This window comes from Podarcis gaigeae (genome assembly GCF_964106915.1).
Source record: "Podarcis gaigeae genome assembly, chromosome: 1".
In the NCBI taxonomy this organism is placed as follows: domain Eukaryota; kingdom Metazoa; phylum Chordata; class Lepidosauria; order Squamata; family Lacertidae; genus Podarcis; species Podarcis gaigeae.
Window position 1 is genome coordinate 97,114,108 of NC_139678.1, and position 19,748 is coordinate 97,133,855.

A 19,748-nucleotide genomic window follows, 5' to 3' on the forward strand; every position below is an offset into this window, starting at 1 on the left:
TTGTTTAGAAGTTTTATCCTACCTGTCCAGATACATTTACAATTTCAATAAAAAGGCACTGTAATCATAAAAAGCAGCTAAATTCTAGATACCAAAAGGCCTTTGTAGAAACATTTTTGGCTAGCACACTTGCATGAAAATCAGTGGAATGTTTATAGGCTTTGTTTCCCACAAGATAAAATTACTTAAGGTGTGCTTTGTTTTAAACGTTTGTAACTTTCCAGATCTTAGTTCTATTTTTTAAATAGATATACTGTATAAACAAACCCTACATCTTGCAACAGATGGGCTTGGAGATGAGCCTTTCCCCCATAGGACTTAGGAGTAGGTTTAAATAGCTGCCACTTGATTTGTGCTTGGTTCGCATTAGCAAATAAAATAATTCAGTGTTGCATAAAAATCAAGTGGTTTTTATTTGGCACGTTCACTTTTCAGCCAATACTACGGTGCAGTTTTGAGTACCTCGCCTACAAAATCAAGATTTTTGGCATTTTTCCAGTTCATGCCCTCATTTTTGCTGCTGTCCCCACCCCAAAGCGCTGCTCCCCTTGTCACTCCCTCGCGAATCGGCTGCTGCTGAGCCGACGCCTAAAAACAACAAGAAAAAGCCGCCGCGGAATCTACAGGCGCGAATCGCAGCCCAGTTTACCTCCCGAATCTAAGCGTGCCCTACTGCCACAAACGCTTCCTCTTTGGTGTGAGGGTGATGATTGGTGGTGGGTGGGATTTTTTTTATTATTAAGGCGCATGCGCTCTTCAATGTTTTTCCCCTACCTTGGGCGGAGGAATCCAGGAAGCGGATCTGAGTGGGCGGAGAGAGAGAGAGAGAGAGACGTCGTAGTAGGTGCAGCGAAGCGCGACGCAATCGCGTCCGAAGCGAGGCTGACGTTTGTGACGCGCATGCGCGCTCCGCGTCCAGGCAAACGGACCGCGGGGAGGCCGTGGAGGGGCAGGCAGCGGGGCGAGCGCTTGTGCATAATAAGCCCAGGCCCGACGGTCCGCCGCCGCCGCCATTATGCTGTGGTTCCCTGGCACCATCCCGGCCGCCATTGCCGCCGCCAAACAGCGCAGTGCCGTCTTCGTGGTGTTTGTGAGAGGTACGGGCCCACCCCCGTGTTTCCCTAACGTGAGGATGGGCGGGAGAGGTTTCGGCTGCCTCCGTGCCTCTCTTCTCAGGCTTCTTTCCCTCCCCGCCCAGCCTCAGGCAAGCTCCCTCCGCCCATGAAGAGGCCTCTTGAACGTACGGAGGGGCTTCATCCCACCCTCGGCGGGGCCTTTGAGTCCGACGCCCCGCCGACTGCCCAGCAAATTTGGGAAGAGGAGAGGGGCTTTTGCTTAGAAGCACCCGAGCTCGCCAGTTCAGCCGGTTTTCCCCTTTAACGAAATAAAAGGAAAAAAGGGGGGGGGAGGTTCTTCTTGAAGGATGGGGGGGGGGGGTAGCGGAGAAGATGGGAAAGCCAGCCAGATGGGCAGGGTATAAATAATAAATTGTTGTTGTTGTTATGAGGAGCGCCCGCGTTTCTGTGGAAATACCGAAAGGAGGCACACATACGTGGGCGCACTCATGTGCAAATAACTCAGTCGACAGAGCGTGGAGACTCATAATCCCAGGGTCGTGGTTTCGAGCCCCACGTTGGGCCAAAAGATTCCTGCATTGCGGGGGGGGGGTTGGACTAGATGACCCCCGTGGTCTCTTCTGACCTTACAAATTCTATGTTAACGGGTGTCCTGGTGCGTGGAAGGGGATTGGCGATTTAGTGGAAACATCCCCGTGTCCTGTAATCACAGTTGGCTCCCTTCCAATGCTTGTTACAGAACAGGCTTCCCTAGCTCAGTGCTTGTAAAAAAAGCCATGCTTCCTTCAGTAAGGTCTTGTGCTTCCTTTTCTCTCTCTCTCTCTCTCTCTCTCTCTCTCTCTCTCTCTCTCTCTCTCCCCCTCTCTCCCCCCCCCCCACTTTATTTCTTGTACACCCAGCCTAATGCTTCTTGCTTGTTCTTATTCCAGTGTATCCATAGCAGCCATATGTGTGCTCTGGAGCTTGGTACTGATTTGGTGCTCTCTCCTGTCTTGTGACCTATATGGGGGCAGTGCTTGCTGTGTCATGCTGAGCAGGAAATAAAATGCCTTCATTGCGTAGGATAAGAAGGAATTTTTAATGTGCATTCCTTCATGGAACTCAAGGCAGCGTATATGTATGAAAGGACTGACCGAATCGAAACATGCTTAGCTTCAGCAAGCTGGCTGCATCATGTGTTTTTACACCCTGGAAAGGGGTATCTGTAGCACTTCTATGTTGTTGGAAGTTGGTGTGATGGGAGTTGTAGCCTGACAGCATCTGGAGGGCCACAATTTCACCATTGTGCTTTACGACTTATGCTAGTGCCATGTATCCTGCATATAGTTTCTGGGAGGACTTGTTGGTTTAAAGTTTATCCATGTTTGAATATGTTGGGTTCAGGTCATCACATTTTGGTTTGGTGCTGTAGCACACAACTAGAAGTTCCTGTGGGAAAGTCGGATAACATTTCTTCCAGGACACCACCTTTAAAAGCCCTGTCTCCAGTGCATGTAGGCTATGGGAATTAGAAGTGCTGCACCAGTGCATCAAACGCTGACGATTATTGTCACACTATACTTTTCATTAAACTGGTTTTCTGTAGAATCTGGTATGACTTCTTCCCCACAATGTAAATAGTTGTCATGATTCTTCAACTGGAGACCTGTCTTCAGGAAGATAGTAAAGGACAATAATGGGCTGTCATTCCCTCAATTACCTCACATTTTCTCAAAAATTACCCGTAATACCTTTGATACTGTCATTGCCATGTCCCTATTGCCACTTTTTTCTTAAGACTCAGGGCAAATTATAAAGGGTAATTTTTTGCCTGTGCCATGCAAACTTACACTTACGTTCCTGCTGTCACCTTTTTTGGAATTGCCACAAATACATTTATGTATCTAATTTCTCTTGTTACCCCTCTTTCCTCCCATCCTTCCTAAATATATGTGTAGTCATAAGTTCTGAAAGTACTTTTACCATAACTGGAAAAATCTGGCATCTGATCATGTAAATGCCTCAGAATGTGCCTAATTTGTTCTGCCTTTCAGCTGTATGCTATGAATTCTGGATGCAGTTCTGTTTTCTTAATATTCCCACATGAATAGTAATAATATTTAAAATACATATGCTTACAGTAACTAGACTAGAGATAACTATTAAGGCCTTGCAGATTTATTGCCAGAGTGCATGAACTTTTAGATTTCCCACTGAAATAGAAGGGACAAGGAAGTGCTTCAATTTAGAATATCCTGTCCAGTGTGTCAAGCATCTGGGAGAATTCTGCTAGTTAGGTAACACTAGAGAGCTTATTGGTAGTTTACAGAGTAGCCTCAGATCTACTAACAAGCATACAGGAAGCTAAGTTAGCTAAGATAGGATGTTAGGTGTTCACTTGTTACATTTGTCCAAGCCAGGATTTTTTTCCTCCAGTATATTTGACACTTCTGATAAAAAATTAATTTTCTTCTATTATAGTGTGCAAAATATCTGTGTGCACATGCCATTGTTATTCTAGAATCCAAAATAATTGATTGTTAAACTGTTTAGTGTACCATATACAGTTGTTAAAATAGAATGCACTAGAATTTGCAGTCTGCATTAATTTTATTTATTGTAAGAGCACTAAGAGTTTTATCCAACTAAATTACTGGATGCACAGAATGATTTCCACACCCTTCATATCATCTCAAAATCTGATCTAGAGGACTGGAGAAACCCTAGGGCAGAAAAGGGAGGCAGAGTTCCATTGTGCTTGCAAAAGTTGTTCCATGCTTACAGCTACATAGTTGGATGCAACCCTATATCCTTTCCTCATTTGCACTATAGTATGCAATCATCCCACTTGTGACACAGGATTAGAAAGTATTCTGGGTGCACCCTTCGAGATAGGTGGTGGAAGTCATGTTGTTCATGTTGCACTAAAAATTGATACAGAATGGTGGAGCTTCAGGATATGCACACATATTTTGAAATCTCACTGTTTTAGTGTATTTGATGTATCTTAATTGACAAGGCAACAGGAGAGAATGAAATATTTTTCTGCATCTGTGAAACAATTGTTGACAGCTCCTGGTCATTATGCAGCAAAATTATTACCAATACATTTCTAGTAAATGGGTTTTCAGGAATGTGGAAATGTGTGGCATCCAGTTTTGTTCTGAATAGTAATAGTAATGGTATGTATATTGTGGTTGGTAGACTGATATAAGTTGCTCTACAGCTCTGGAAAATTGTCCATAACTGGAAATGGTGACTGTTTGATTTACTGCCTAAAGTTGGCTTTTTTGGATACACCAAAAAGCTGCTTAGAGAGAGGGCAGGATATAAATATAGTAAATAATTCAAAAGAATTGAAGTCATCCATGTCAATTTAATGATCTGAAGTATTTCCAAATTTTAACACAACACTGTATAGGCTGAAACAGGCATGTCCAGCAAGAGACTATGAACTATTCCCAGTATAAAAAAAACTTGCAGTGATTGTTATTGGAGGAGGAGCGTGTTTTTAAGCTTTCTTTAGGAGGGAAGTGCCCAGTTGTTGAGCTTTTTGTGGGAGGATTGCACAGAGTTGTTGTTTTTTGTTTCCCCCCCATAACTTTTTGTACACAATAAGGATCCTGTGATCTCCCAGGATCAGTCAGGTAGCTTGCAATCTACTGGTTGGACATCCCTGGGCTAAAACAATCAGCCCACCCAGCATAGCCAGTGGTCAGGGATGCTGTAGTCCAGCAATATTTTTGTGGCTGCAGTTTCCCTCATCCCTGGGCTAAAATACTGAAATTTTGCAGCCATCTTTGAAGTGAAAATTACTAGAATGGTCAGGCCCTGCAGTCTTAAGCAAAAACAGTATCATCAAACTGATGAAAACTCATGAACAGCTAGAAGAGTGCAGAACTGTTAGAATTGATCGGGGCACAATAGAATGATTGCTTAAAAGCATTGAAATTTTGCAAAATCAGTTATATAGCATTTTGTAAATTAACAGTACTCAGCTTGTGCATGGTATGTTTCTTGTACGTCCGCTGCATTTTACATCACATGATGAATATCCTTGTGGGAAATCAGCACACTTGAGCTCTTTATTTTTCTTTCCATGTTCTCTCTAGGGAAGTGATTCTGGAGTACACAGATTATAGCAATGCTAGCAATTGGCTCAGCTCAGCTATTTTCTATGTGTGCCTGCCTCTGTCAATACTGCAGAGTTGTTCTTAATCATAGTTTAATTATACAAGTTAACCTATTGACAAGATCATTTGAAAAAAAATGTAATCTTCCCTTTCTCAGACTACTGTACTTTACTAAGTATCAGTATCTGCACAGGAAATATGGTGGACTTTTCTGTTGCAAAGCTCTTTAGGTATTAAATAGTGATGAGATACATATGCTACTCAGAATTCAAGTGGATAGCAAGTGGGCTAACAACAGTATTAAATCAGATCACATACCTATGATCATTTTCCTATAAGTTTTCAAAGTTTAAACCCTGCTTCTTCAACTACAGAAGTGAAAAGCAGCAGATACCACGGGAAGGGTCCACACTGCACCTACTCATCGTCCTCCTGGAAACTGGGAAGCTTGGGCTCTTCCTGCATACCCCCCACTTCTCATGTATGCTAATGGCTAAACAGTGCAGGAAAGAACCCCCACCATGAAAATAAAGGAAGAAGGGCCCTGAAGTGAATAGAAGGTTTCCCTCTGAAATTATCATTTTTAAACTGATAGTATCTTAAGTTATAAATAGAAGGGGAGAGCAAGAGTTAAGTAACGTTTCACCCAGATGCAGGCGCTGCTTCAAACATTCACATTACTGTAAAGTTGTTGGCATCCCTCTGTCCTGGGAGACAATGGAGTGCGTCTCCAGGGGTCAAGTCAAACTGCTATGTTAGCAGCACCAAAGTGATCTCCCCGGGGCGCAAGCCTGGGAGTAAGTATGGGGGACCTGGGCTGCCCAGATGACAAGACTCCCCTCTTGGCCTTGCTGATGTGATCTAAAGGAAAGCAGAGCAATAGGTTTGGCACCAGTTTAGCTGCAGGAGTTGCTGGAAGGAGGCGTACAAAATGCCATCCAACCGCCTTGGGGAATCCACTCCAGATTTGTGTAAAATATATAAAAACACGAATTCAGGGAATTCAAACAAACAAAAATAGGGTCTAATCTTATGGGCCAGGGAAAGCCCAGGCTGAAAGCTTTCATATATATAATACACACACACACACACACACGTGTGTGTGTGTGTGTGTGTGTGTGTGTGTGTATCTGAAGTACAGGAGTAATCTCATGCATGGATCATATTGCTGGAAGTAGGAGGAACTGCTGTGTATAACATTGGTAGCTTGAACTTTTAGGCTATAGTTTGGCTGATGCATTAGGATCTCAGACAGAGAGAAACACTGCATCAGTAACAAATGGATTTAGATTTAAGATAGTGGGTGAATGAAGGTATAGAAGACTCTTCCAGACCACTTAACTTATTTGATTACTTAACTTATGAAGAGCTGCTAATCGTTCCCTTGCTCCTTTAAACTGGCAATAATTATTCTCTTTCAAATTCTGCCCTCTTTCAGTTGCTGAAATTGTGAATTATCATAGATGAAAATATAAATGAAAACTTCATGCCTAATTTCACATGGGGGAACAGATTGCAGAACAGATTGCAGATTGCAGAACAGATTGCCTGCAGATTGTCAGCAGGCTTTCTATATGGGTTGTTATAGCTCTGTTCTGTTAAAAATTGTTACTTTGCTTTTACAATAATTGCACATGAATATGTATGCTTTTATATTGCTATATGAATAAGTGTTTCAAAGGCAGAAATTATCCATTAAATTGCTTCTAAAATGTTACAATTTTCTAGCTGGTGCATTGTTTGGCCACTTCGTTGTCCTTTAAAAATCATAGGATTGACAGATTATAAAATAAATACTAGCTATTTGCCTTTTAGAGAGTGGTGAAAGATTTATTTGCTGGAACATAATGAGTTAGTTGCAAACAGAATAGTTATAATTTTTTAATATGTAAATTAATAAAATAACAAATACAAGTTGATCTATTGCACATAGTGATGTAATTATCAGTCATATTTCCAGCACAATCCCTTTGATCACGTGATCTGAAAATGTTTTAAATGATCACCAAACTGTGAGAGACCCTTGTTTTGTGGAGCACTGCATGTTGATGTTGCACCCCCTTTACATAATTATATGCCACTTGTCTTTCTCGTTTGGGTCATCTGGAGCTGCTGGTTGTGCATATCTTGCACCTGCTGTTTGTGACACTTTTGCATCTAGAGTCTTTTTTTAAAGCTGAGCCGTTGGCACCTGGTAAGTGGGTTATACTATCTTTGGGTCTATCCCAACTCTGTAGTTGTGTGATCATCCTTGCCCTAAAGTTATAAACATTGCATTTCTAGTATGCTGTAATCTGTAATTAATCTATATTTGCATCTGTGAAGAAGACTTCTTGTTTTTCGCAGGGGATGATGAACAGTCCATAGAGATGGCTGCCAGCTGGGAGAATGAGAAAGTGACTGAGGCAGCAACAGATGGCTTTGTAGCTATTAAAATAGATACCCAAAGGTTTGGCAACTTCTTTTACTGTTGTTTTTGTTGTTAGTAGTAATTTACTTTTAAGGAGACCTGTATAATCAATATATAGTTATTTTGGAAGGGAATTCAATTGGTATGTGTGTGGAATATTGTTATCCAACTAGACACTAAGTGTATATTTTACTGAATAGTTTACTTTATTCTTGTTATATTCTTGTTATAAAGTCCTCCATTCTCCATTAAAATAAGATCCAACTGATACTTTTCACTATGAAAATTAAAAGCCATAATACTTTCAGGAGGACTTTAAAGTCTGGAGGAGACAAACCATGAACCCGTGTTCAGATGACACCAAAACCAAACCATGGCTTAACTCAGGCATAGGCAAACTCGGCCCTCCAGATGTTATGGGACTACAACTCCCATCATCCCTAGCTAACAGGACCAGTGGTCAGGGATGATGGGAATTGTAGTCTCAAAACATCTGGAGGGCCGAGTTTGCCTATGCCTGGCTTAACTCACAGGACTGGAGAAGGAATAAAGCAGCCATGATCTCCTTTCCTGGAGCCCATAAGTTGTGCTAAGCCATGGTTTAGCATAACATTACATATGAACTGAGCCATTGTATAATCTGCATACTGTTTTATGTAAGTTAATTTCAGTGTAGTGTTTCAGAGAAATAAAAATTAATTTGTTGTGATCCTACAAGGCTTTTAAACAGTCAGAGATATACAATAACAATGTAACTGATTATTTTATGACATTTCATATTATTAGTGTGATTATCTAAACTTGATACTTTTTTTTACACAGTGAAGCCTGCCTGCAGTTCTCCCAAATCTGTATCCTTGAACAAAATATAATTGAATCATTTCACACTCAGATGTTCATTTATGGGCTTCATTATTGTATGGTGCAAACTACAGGATCTCCTCCCTCAGGAGATTCTGTCTGTTCTCCTTTACTCCTTCATATGCTTGGAACTTCCTTCAGGAATACCTGAGTGATGCCACCTTTCTTACTCCATCTAAACCCATCTTCAAACCAACCTTTTCCTGAAGCCTTTGGCAGAGTTTCCTGGTTACTGTAACTGGTTACTATGCCTAAGTATGTGAAAGTGAAACACCCCTTGTATATCTCACCCCCATTTCCTAATATTGCAAATAAAAATAATAGGTAATAATGTAGTATTACTGTTCTCAACAGAGAGGCATCAAAACCATAGTCATTTCTGGCTCTCCTCACTGGGGGTTTATCTCTGGTTTTTCATCCTGTGCTTTTCTTAATTGTTTATATAGTGATATGGTGTATAATGAAAAACTGGGACTTTGAGGGTGCTGTTCCATGAAGAAAACAGGTTGCATGAAGCAGCACCATGATTGGGATGGTTGTTCTACTTGTAACCATCTTGGCTAAGGTTTATTGAATAACTATCTGGCATGATCAAAACAAAAAAAATTCCTTCCAGTAGCACCTTAAAGACCAACTAAGTTAGTTCTTGGTATGAGCTTTCGTGTGCATGCACACTTCTTCAGATACACTGAAACAGAAGTTTCCAGACCCTTCTATATAGTGAGAAGGTGGGGAGGGGTATTACTCAGAAGGGTGGTGGGAATGGGTGATCATCACAGCTATCTGCCAATCACCCATTCCCACCACCCTTCTGAGTAATACCCCTCCCCACCTTCTCACTATATAGAAGGGTCTGGAAACTTCTGTTTCAGTGTATCTGAAGAAGTGTGCATGCACACGAAAGCTCATACCAAGAACTAACTTAGTTGGTCTTTAAGGTGCTACTGGAAGGAATTTTTTTTGTTTTGACTATGGCAGACCAACACGGCTACCTATCTGTATCTGGCATGAGACCATTTCAGAAAAACAGTGTGACCAAACTGAAGATAGTTCTTCAATTTTTAATTACAGCAAGTGGATTTGCAGTAAATTTAGGAGTAATGAAAAACAAATAAAAGCCCACCATGCTATTGACTTTGGAGCTTCATTACCAAAACATGTTATGTGTGTGGAATGTTAGTTGATGCCAAAACGATTAGACTTAAGACATGTAGAATAGCATCTACTACAACCTTGGTGTACAGAGGCAATTTACTTTTGAGTACCAATGACAGTGCGGGTGGCACTGTGGGTTAAACCACAGAGCCTAGGACTTGCCGATCAGCAGGTTGGCAGTTTGAATCCCCTTGACGGGGTGAGCTCCCGCTGCTCAGTCCCAGCTCTTGCCAACCTAGCAGTTCGAAAGCACATCAAAGTGCAAGTAGATAAATAGGTACTGCTCCGGCGGGAAGGTAAACAGCGTTTCCATGTGCTGCTGTGGTTTGCCAGAAGCTGCTTAGTCATGCTGGCCACATGACCCGGAAGCTGTATGCCAGCTCCCTCGGCCAATAAAGTGAGATGAGTCAGCCACGACTGGACCTAATGGTCAGGGGTTACCAATGACATAGACAAATCACGGGAAAAGCTGTTTTCTTCATGGTCCTGCTTATGAGTGTGCCAGAGGGATTTAACTGGCTGCTGTTAGGAAAACTAAGCTGGGCTGAACAAATCTTTGCTGATCCATCAGGGTAGGACCAAAGCAATATTTGACCATGAACTACTGCCCGTGTGATTTAATTGAATCTCAAGATGTGGCTCACATACAAAAGAGGTGTATGCTTTGAGGTTAGAAGTGATCCTTCTAATTTGTGTTCAGTTTTCATTCAAAAGTTTTTTGTGCAAACTGTCTCCATGATAATCTGACACATTTCTTTAGAGCTGGGAGAAGAGGGGTGAGGCAGCAGAAAAGTGATGGGCTTGGTATCACTTAAATTTTCTATGGGGAATTCAGATATTTCTGTACTGGTAGCATCAGTTTGCTATAGGTGGCATCCAGTTGATGTCCCATCACTGATAAAAGGTCAGGAAGGCAGGCACTTTTCAGTTACTCCTCTTCCTCCTCTAGCCCTACACACCCCTAATTGCCTTCAGAAGGCCCCTATATTTGGAAAGAAGGGGAAACTGCCAAAAATTGTCTCCTCCATTTCACTGAGGAGCACTAGTTCATTATCATTCTATATGCTTTGCTCAGCTGTTTGCAGTAACTTCTAATCATTTGCATTTATGTTTCTTTTCCAATTTACTTTTGCCTTCCTTACAATTGAGATGTTGTCCTTTACTATTGCTGCATAGATCCTGTAGTGTGTGTTCCATCCAGTTTCTTTATAGGAGACAATGGAGTCCCGTTGGAAGTGATTGCTGGCAGCGTTTCTGCAGAGGAACTTGTTACAAGAATTCATAAAGTCAAGCAGGTAAGAAATAGTGACCGACTATTTCAGCATAGTGAAATAAATGTTTAAAAGCTTGTTCCTGTTGAATGGATTACAGGCAGAAAAGGTCACTGTTTCAGTATGCCTATAGAATTGTGAATTCTATATGTTCTTGCTTGATCAAAGAATATTTAATCATACTATAGTTATGCTAAATTAAGTCAGTTTTATGTACCAAGTTGGAAATGTACTAATAGAGCAATACTGACTTTTTCTAGAAGACATTTTTCTTGATGGGCTTGACCATTGGAAAAACAAAAATCACTCCTGAAATGTACTTGTTTCTCACCCTTTTTTTAATGCAGCAAGAAAGGTCAGGTCACATGTGTTTCCCCTCATTTGCCCCTTTAAGATCAGGCTATACAGTGGTACCTCCAGTTGTGGGTGGGATCCGTTCCGGAGCTCTGGTCGGATCCCAAGGTTTCCACAACTGGAGGGACTGCTTCTGTGCATGCACACAGCGTGGTAGAGCACATCTGCGCATGGTGAAACATGGGTTTGCCGCTTTTGCAACCCAAAGTTTACGTTACCCGAGGGTAATGTAAGCCGAGGTGCTACTGTAATTAGTCTTGAGACATGGCATAGAAATATTGTCCCCTTCACACCTCCCACTGGCTCTTTTATGATGATTATTTTACTGCAAACTGACAAACTGGTAATCTGGATTTAAGTTTTCCATAAGATTAGGCCAGGTGGCGACCCAAGCTTTTTATTTAATCCTAGCTGCCTCTTAAGTGTGTTCCAGGACATGTGCTATTCAAGCATCTTTTTCTAAATGTTGTCTCTTTCCTTATCAACCCCTGTGGTAGTAGTTTGCGTTCAGTCTCTGCCTGTGGGATAATATTATATACTAATTTGATTGTTATATTCAAGGCTCCTTGACTTGGTGACCTATAGTTAAGTGGTCTGGAATTTTGTTATAGAATTCTCTTCTCATTCTACAACTGCTAAAAGAGGGGAGCTGTGCTACACACCAATTTTCAGGAGATATAAAACAACATCAGAGAAAAACAGTGCAAACAAAACGACTTGTTCTCACATTAAGAAATAGTAATATATGACATATTTTGCTTCCTTCTCCCTCTGCCATATGCCAATAGAAGGGTTATTGTACTCATTTCAGGAGATCTTTAGCTACACACTACTCGAAAGTGAAGTCATCCATAAAATAATAGTTGCTTTTTCTTCCTGCAGTCAAACAGGGCCTTTGACAGCCATGCAGCCATGGTTCTGCTCTTTTCACCATGTGTTAGTATCATACAAAGTGCACTCTCAAGCTTACTATTTGTAGATTAGGCTACATGAGCATCAGTTTTGTACTTTGAAGCCTAGCAGTTGTTTTCACTTTGATTTAGAAAATGGCTTAAAAATCAAATGTTCTGGAATTACAGCCATTTACTGATATCTACACTTCTTTCTTCCTTAGATGCACACGTTAAAAAATGAAGCAATTGAAAGTTCTGCGCCGTGTTCCTCATCTTTAAATGGCATCACAGAGGACTCTCAGTCCCAAACAGCTGAGCTTGCTGAAGCACAGCCTGAAAGGCTAAGTGTATCCTCAGCTGGTAAGTATGTGTAGCTGCCTACATTCAAGATTGGTATTTACATATGGAGTTAAAATGGTAGTCTTTCAAAAGTAAAGGATGGGAAAGACCTCCTTTGAGTGATTACCATTTTTGTGTGTGCCTCATTATGCTACCACCTTTTAAGTCTTTTTTCATTCCCCTCCATAACTGCTGCTCGTCCCTGCCACGTTCTTTCTCATCTGCAGTTGTTTCTTGAGGGCTGCATCAAGAACAGGACAGGGCCAGCCATGCCTTGCTCATTCTGACACAAGGAAAGAGTGGTACAGAGACAGGTGAAGTGGAGGTTGTAGTGCTGTCAGGTACACTACTGGCCTTGCTGAGAATAAGCAATTCAGTGCATTAATTAGGCAAAGGATATCTGAAACTATGTTAATTGCTTAACTGTTGTGAAGAACCTGGATCCAGAGTTGAAGTATTCAGAATATCAACTTTGTGCAGAAGCCAGCTGAAGATGTTCTTGATTTTAAATAGTGAGCTAGTTTGGATCATTAATCTTCATAGTGGCATGATAACAATATTTTGTAAGAGTTCATACAGCAATTGCTTATGATGGTAAAATGTTGATACTTTTCCCTTTCCCATCTCCTCCTTTTCACTTACCTGCTATTTCTAAACTACTGAAGGTGAAGTAAATTTGGACCAGACAAATGTGGAAAGTGACGGAAGGGGGGAATCGCAGACTACAGATGACCTTACAGCCAAAGTAGAAAGGTGTGTTTTTTGGAGACTTTCTGGTTATTCTAGAAAGTAGGGCTAGGCAACCTTGAGCCCTGAGGGCTGCATGCAGCAGTGGGAAAGCAGATGAGGATTGTCTGGCAGTTTTCATGGTCAGAGCCAGCCACACACATGCACTCTCATTCGTTTTTCCAACATGCAAACACACACAAAGAAAAGATGAGACTGTGTGGCAAGCACAAGACTGCCTGTAATAACTGTGTCATCCATATCTATCAGACTGCATCAATTCAAGAGGAGATTGCCACCATTTATCATTACTTATTATTTCTAGAGTCTGACTTAAGGGCCAAATCATCAAGCCAAGGCTTAAAAGGCAGATAGTGTGAGAAGAAGCCATTTCAAGAGAATGTGAAAAGCACAGGAGAGGGCAAAATTACACTGATCTGTCATCTGGATTGCACTTCTCAACTCATTGTAGTGCAGAGCTACAATGCAGTTTAAATTACCCATCAAAACAGTCCAGATCTTTTTAAGTGCCTTTTGAAACCTGTTCTTTGGCAGAACGTCTTTTGGGTCTATGACAGGCTCTCATGTTTTGTTATTTGCTGCCAGCCAACCCTTCTCCAACTTTGCAACAGCACAGAATTGAAGGTGTTGTTTTTTTTACCCCCAGTTTTCTAGTCTGTGCATCTTCATGGCAATGTTCTTACCCATTTTCTGTCATACTAAAGTTAATTCGCCAGGCCTGTGTATTTGGCAGTGCAGGCAAGGAAGTACTTTATGCAACTGACAATTTAATAAATGGTAATACTGAGTTGTTTTTGCTTGTTATTATGATACATATTTTTGTGTTTTTATATTGTAAACTGCCCTGTTGTTTTTGGATAAAGGGCAGTATAGAAATTTAATAAATATAAAATTAATAATGGTAATAGAACTGCTGTTGGAAAGCAGAATTGCTGTATTATAATATACTGCCTTGCAGTTTTGGGTAGTTTTGTTTTTTGGCAGAGTCATGTATAGCACTTTGATGTGCACTTCCCCACACAGAAATAAGGTTTCACCTTGTGTTTGTATTCTTCTAAATTTAGAGTAACAAAAAAACTTGAAGAAAGAAGAGAAGAGAAAAAGAAAGAAGAAGAACAGGTAGAGTGTAACTGAATTTATGTTGCATTTTATTTTTATTTTGAAAAACGTATAAGCTGCTTAATAAAATACTGTACATAAAATAATATGAATATCAATAATACATAATATCCCCCAAAATAATATTTAATTAAATTATAGGGATAGGCTTGCTGGAATAACAATTATCAGGTGGCTAAAGCAGCAATTTCATTTTCTTTTGATGTCCGGGAATTTTCTATTAAACTAATTTCCAGGAAAAATTTAAATTAGTTGTGTATTATATGATAGGTAAAGGTAAAAGGACCCCTGACTATTAGGTCCAGTCGCGGACTCGGGTTGCGCGCTCATCTCGCTCTATGGCTGAGGGAGCTGGCGTTTGTCCGCAGACAGCTTCCAGGTCATGTGGCTAGCATGACTAAGCCACTTCTGGCGAGCTAGAGCAGCACACAGAAACACTGTTTACCTTCCTGCCGGAGCGGTACCTATTTATCTACTTGCACTTGACGTGCTTTCAAACTGCTAGGTGGGCAGGAGCTGGGACTGAACAACGGGAGTTCACCCCGTTGTGGGAATTCGAACCGCCGACCTTCTGACCAGCAAGCCCTAGGCTCTGTGGTTTAGACTACAGCGCCACCCGCATCCCTTTAAAAGCTTAGGAAAGGTGTATTCTCTTTTCACTCAGAAGGAAATCAAGAAAGAAGTAGAAAGAAGAAAAAGTGGAAAAGATATGTTGGAGTACAAAAGGAAACAAGAAGAAGAACTTACAAAGCGAATGCTGGAAGAAAGGAACAGGGAAAAGGCTGAAGACAGAGCTGCTAGGGAGCGCATCAGACAGCAGATTCAAATGGTAAGTCATCTGTTACAAGGGGGCCTTCAACAAAGTGTTGCGTAGTAGAGTGCTCTCTGTTCAGGATGTCAGCCACTCAATTCCTGTTCACCATCTTCCCCTCTCTCCAGTTTCCTATCCCCACGCCACCCCCCGCTGGCCAGTCAGCATTTCACTCTCACTCATTTTTCTGATGCTCCTTTATGTGTTGAATATGGAACATCACTCAAATAACTGAAATCTCTATTAGTACAATATATATGATTTATTAGGTGAGTTTCTTGGAAAAAAGTAAATTCTTAGCAAATTGACCTTCAATATACTGTATTTTCCCGTGTATAACGCTCCCATGTATAAGACGACCCCTATTCTTTGGGACTTCAAATTAAGGAAACGGGGAGATTGCTCAGAGTTGTTGAGCTTTTTTGGGGGGATTGCCGACAATCACTTATCACTTATCTGCCTGGCCGCTGCACACCTCCTGCCAATCGCACACCTCGCCAAAGCCACCAATCGTTTGTCAGTTGAAACACAATGGATAAGCAAGGCTTCCAAACTCCTATTCCCAGTTGCACACAGGGAGGAGGGAGAGGACAAATGTAAGACTCACCTAGGCTCGTTCATGGCATGGTAAAGCGTGGTTTAGCATGAAGATGGCATGTAAAGGTTAAGTGTTCATTGAATATAATAAATGAGAACAAATTATGTCCCTCACCACATACAAGTTGGTTGGTAGTAATTTCTTTCCATGAGACTGCACTGATTAAAATAGCCTCGATTGGGCCATGGTAACATGTAGTGAATGTCTTTGTCCTCTTATGAAGGATCGTGTTGAAAGAGCAGCTCGTTTTGCAAGGTCCAAGGAAGAAGCAGAAGCTGCAAAAGCTGCTGCTCTCCAAGCTAAGCAGGCTGAAATGGAAGCCAGGAAGGAAGCATCACAGAGGGAAAGAAGGTGAATTCTTTTTCATGCCTTCATCCAACTCTTCCCATTCCCTTCATCTTGTACACACCACCTTCCTCCTTTATTGTAGCACCATGCATTTTTTGCTTTGTTGTCTCACTCCTTTATCAATCCATACAATCAACCTTCTTGGCCCTCTCTTTGTAAAACGATAAACCCTCAGCTGAGAACATGTTTCTTCTGTATTCTGTATATTCTCTTAGTGTGCTACTGCTGCTAAGGACATGTCAAATAATAATTTGATCTAACTTAAAAATAAGTGCAGTTGATGAACTCTTCCTCTCTAATATCCCCTGGTATATGAGTGAAGCATTTAAAGGAACTTAAGTGATGGAAGCTGTTCTTAAAATTCATTATTAAACTGATATATTTTCCCTAGTGCTATAGCAAGAATTCAGTTTCGCCTTCCAGATGGATCCTCTTTTACCAATAGTTTCCCTTCGGATGCCCCATTGGAAGAAGCCAGACAATTTGCTGCACAGGTAAATGAGGATTTATTTTATTTTTAAGTTATAGAAGAGCATGTATGTATAGTATGTATAGTTACCATATCTCTTCAGGATTTTTGAGAGAAAGATGGAACGTTTTGAGGAAAAAACAGGTGGCAGCTTTGGCCCTTTGTCTCAATGCTTGGGAGGGTTTTAAAGATGCCAGTTATTGATCTTGTTAGTGCATAACATTGACCATAAATAATGTGGGTCGGGTTGCATTAACACAACTACAAACCACAAGCAGCTAAGTGAGCTGGTCTTCAGTTTGTTTCCCACTGTGGTAAGGGCAGTTGAGAAATGGGGACTCTGTGTGCGCCAATTTGCATCTTGTACACAAGCTAACTACCTAATATCTGAACAATTGTAAACCGTTCTGAGAATATTTGTTAAACTAAATGAAAGTTTTACAACCTTATACATGTCACTACTCGTTTTGGTCTGGCCACAAAATTGGATGCTTCCAGGTGTCCTCAAACTTGCCCTAACTGGCATACCTCTTGCATAATTTTTGGGTCCTGTGTCTTCAGAAGACAAAAATAGTAAGTGTTGGGCACAGATACCATGTGTAAATTAAGAGTGTTGTTTTCCCCCTTTGAAATAACTTATTTTGAGATGAAGCTCTGCATTTCATGGTTAAAGGTCCTTCCCATTTTTATTTCTAAATTTTAAGGGGAATACAAAGTACTTACCTGATTTGTTCTACTACAGACAGTTGGCAACACGTATGGCAATTTCTCATTGGCGACAATGTTCCCCAGGAGGGAATTTACCAAAGATGATTATGGGAAAAAATTAGTGGACCTGGAACTTGCCCCAAGTGCTTCCGTAGTATTGTTGCCGGTAAGTGTGCTTTATGGAAAAGATTATTCAAATTGTGCCATGAACTGTTTTACAACAATTCAATATTACTTCTTGGAATAACCTTGTGTATTTATGGAGTTTCTTCTAGAGTCCAGTTTTCAGTCCTGTTTGTTTTGTATCTTCAAACAGGCAGGAAGGCCAGCAACAGCAGTTGTCCAGTCTTCCAGTGGAGATTTTTGGAGATTCCTGGGTACTATCCTTTATCCACTCATAGCTGTTTGGCGATTTATTAGCAACTTCCTGTTTACGAATCCTCCTCCTTCCCAGCCTACTGCAAGACCTCATCAGCAGGATCACTCAAACCCTTCAGCATCGAACACTGCAGAATCAAGCAGGTAAGACTGACAAGTGTTCTTAAATTATTGTTTTTCACTACCTTTTCTCAGGAGTCCTCTGGTAGATGCAAGGGCTGGGAGAAAGACAGGGTTTTCCCTTGTTTAGGCTGGGATACAAAGAAACTCCACATGAATAACTAACATGTCAGTGGCTCAAACTGGCTTCTATGGACAGGATACCATGTTGTAATCCAAATCTACTTTTTGATGGGCAATTACAAATAGCAGTGTAGGGGTAAGCAATAAGAATACACAATGTGTTGCATGCTCCCTGGCCATCTTCGCTTGGTAGGGTTTCTTTCTGAAACAGCAGTTTGGATTTCCATGACAGCTGCTGCCAGAAAGATACAGTGGTGCCTCACAAGACGAAATTAATTCGTTCCGCACGTTTTTTCTTCTTGCGAGTTTTTCGTCTTACGAAGCACGGTTTCCCATAGGAATGCATTGAAAATCAATCAATGCGTTCCTATGGAGATCGTCCAGGGACAGAGGGGAAGCGCCGCGCGCCTTCCCCTCTGTCCCCGGACCTGTTTTAAAGCAAGGGGCAGCGGGGAGCAGATTGCTTCTCCCCGTTGCCTGCCCCGCAATCTCCGGGGACAGAGGGGAAGCACCGCACGCCTTCCCCTCTGTCCACGGACTTGTTTTAAAGCAAGGGAAGGGGCAGCGGGGAGAAGCGATTCTCCCCGCTGCCCCTTCCCTTGGTTCAAAAGGGGTCCGGGGACAGAGGGGAAGGCGCGCTCGCCTTCCCCTCTGTCCCTGGAGATTGCGGGGCTAGCAACGGGGAGAAGCGATCTGCTCCCCGCCGCCCCTTGCTTCAAAAGAGGTCGGGGGACAGCGGGGAAGACGCGCTGCGCTTCCCCGCTATCCCCGGAGCTTGCGGGGCAAGCTTCGTTTTGCGAAGCAGCCCATAGGGAAATGCGTCTTGCGAAGCGGCTAAGAAAACTTCCGAGGCGTTTGTCTTGCGGGGTACCACTGTAGCTTCTGAAATGCATCCAGAAGCATTTAAGATTACATTTTGTGGATGTGCCAAATTAATATCACCATGAGCCAGGAAGTGATGGCCTGGAACCGGCAGCAAACATGTCAGTGCACTATAGTCATTCATAGGTGACGTTCCCTCTGTTCTTCAGCTGAATCCACTCTAGGGTGCATTTTGAAAGAAATAAAAATTACCTTTTGTACATTGAAAGGAGTATTAATGTGAACTGAATCAAATTCTCCAGTTACTTCTGGGTGGAGGGGTGCTAGAATTGAATCAGGAGCTGAATGAATGGTACCTTCTGATGTCTAGAAAACATTGCCACTGTAGGGATTTAATCTCGAACTGCATTTCTTCTTTATTTAGACAAGCAGTCAGGAAACGAGTATTGGAAAAGCGGGGTGAAGAATTCAAAAAAGAAGGCAAAATCTATAGACTGAGAACTCAGGATGATGGAGAAGATGATAACAATACTTGGAATGGAAATTCAACCCAACAGATGTAGTTTTTATGAGTAAACTGTGCATAGTAATCATTGATTTTCCCCTTTGATTTAGTTTAATCCTTCTGCTGCACAGGTGGGCTTGTATGAGTATGCTGCCTGCATTATGCCATATTCCTGTCATAGCACATGGAATAAGGTGTTAATTGTGTAGCTGGATACTGCAACTGTAACTACTGCCAAAAGCTCAAAGAATGTAAAAAAATCCCCATCTTCCATCAGCTTTCAGAATTTCATACTAACAAGCCCTGTTGTCCTCTGAAGGCACTTTTTAATCTATATAAATCTTGGAACAAATCGGAAGCCCAGATTAAAACAAGAGAGTCTGACTAGCAGAAGCATAATACCTTGCAAATTGGATAACTTATTTTTTCCCCCTTTAGTGCTTCTGCAACTACAAGACTATACTGGTAGTTTTTAATCTCAGAGCATTCAAATAAAGGTTTTCAAAAAAAGAAGTCGTCTGTATGTTCC

The 19,748-nt window shown here is 41.5% G+C and overlaps 1 protein-coding gene across 4 annotated transcripts; it reads left to right on the forward strand.

The window, feature by feature from the left end:
• Window positions 1-628: 628 nt before the first annotated feature.
• UBXN4 (UBX domain protein 4) lies at window positions 629-19,732 on the forward strand. Of its 4 annotated transcripts, none has more exons than XM_083710432.1 (13): window positions 629-1,097; window positions 7,535-7,637; window positions 8,421-8,449; window positions 10,791-10,909; window positions 12,354-12,492; window positions 13,137-13,224; window positions 14,283-14,337; window positions 15,002-15,166; window positions 15,970-16,097; window positions 16,486-16,588; window positions 17,306-17,437; window positions 17,588-17,793; window positions 19,139-19,732. In XM_083710432.1, the coding sequence occupies exons 1-13, from the start codon at window positions 1,016-1,018 to the stop codon at window positions 19,275-19,277; spliced, it is 1,488 nt and encodes a 495-aa protein (XP_083566558.1). In that variant the 5' UTR covers window positions 629-1,015; the 3' UTR covers window positions 19,278-19,732. The 4 variants fall into 4 exon arrangements, with proteins under 4 accessions (XP_083566558.1, XP_083566559.1, XP_083566557.1 ...); XM_083710433.1 differs by having other exon boundaries at window positions 810-1,097; window positions 15,005-15,166; XM_083710431.1 differs by having other exon boundaries at window positions 832-1,097; window positions 7,514-7,637; window positions 15,005-15,166.
• Window positions 19,733-19,748: the final 16 nt, after the last annotated feature.

Bases quoted from the DNA above. Each gene is read 5' to 3' on its own strand.
- UBXN4 (XM_083710430.1), top strand. From the start codon at position 1,016: ATGCTGTGGTTCCCTGGCACCATCCCGGCCGCCATTGCCGCCGCCAAA. The intron at 8,450-10,790 runs GTATCCTTGAAC...ATTGCTGCATAG, and splicing joins CCTGCAGTTCTCCCAAATCT to ATCCTGTAGTGTGTGTTCCA. The intron at 16,098-16,485 runs GTGAATTCTTTT...TATTTTCCCTAG, and splicing joins GCATCACAGAGGGAAAGAAG to TGCTATAGCAAGAATTCAGT.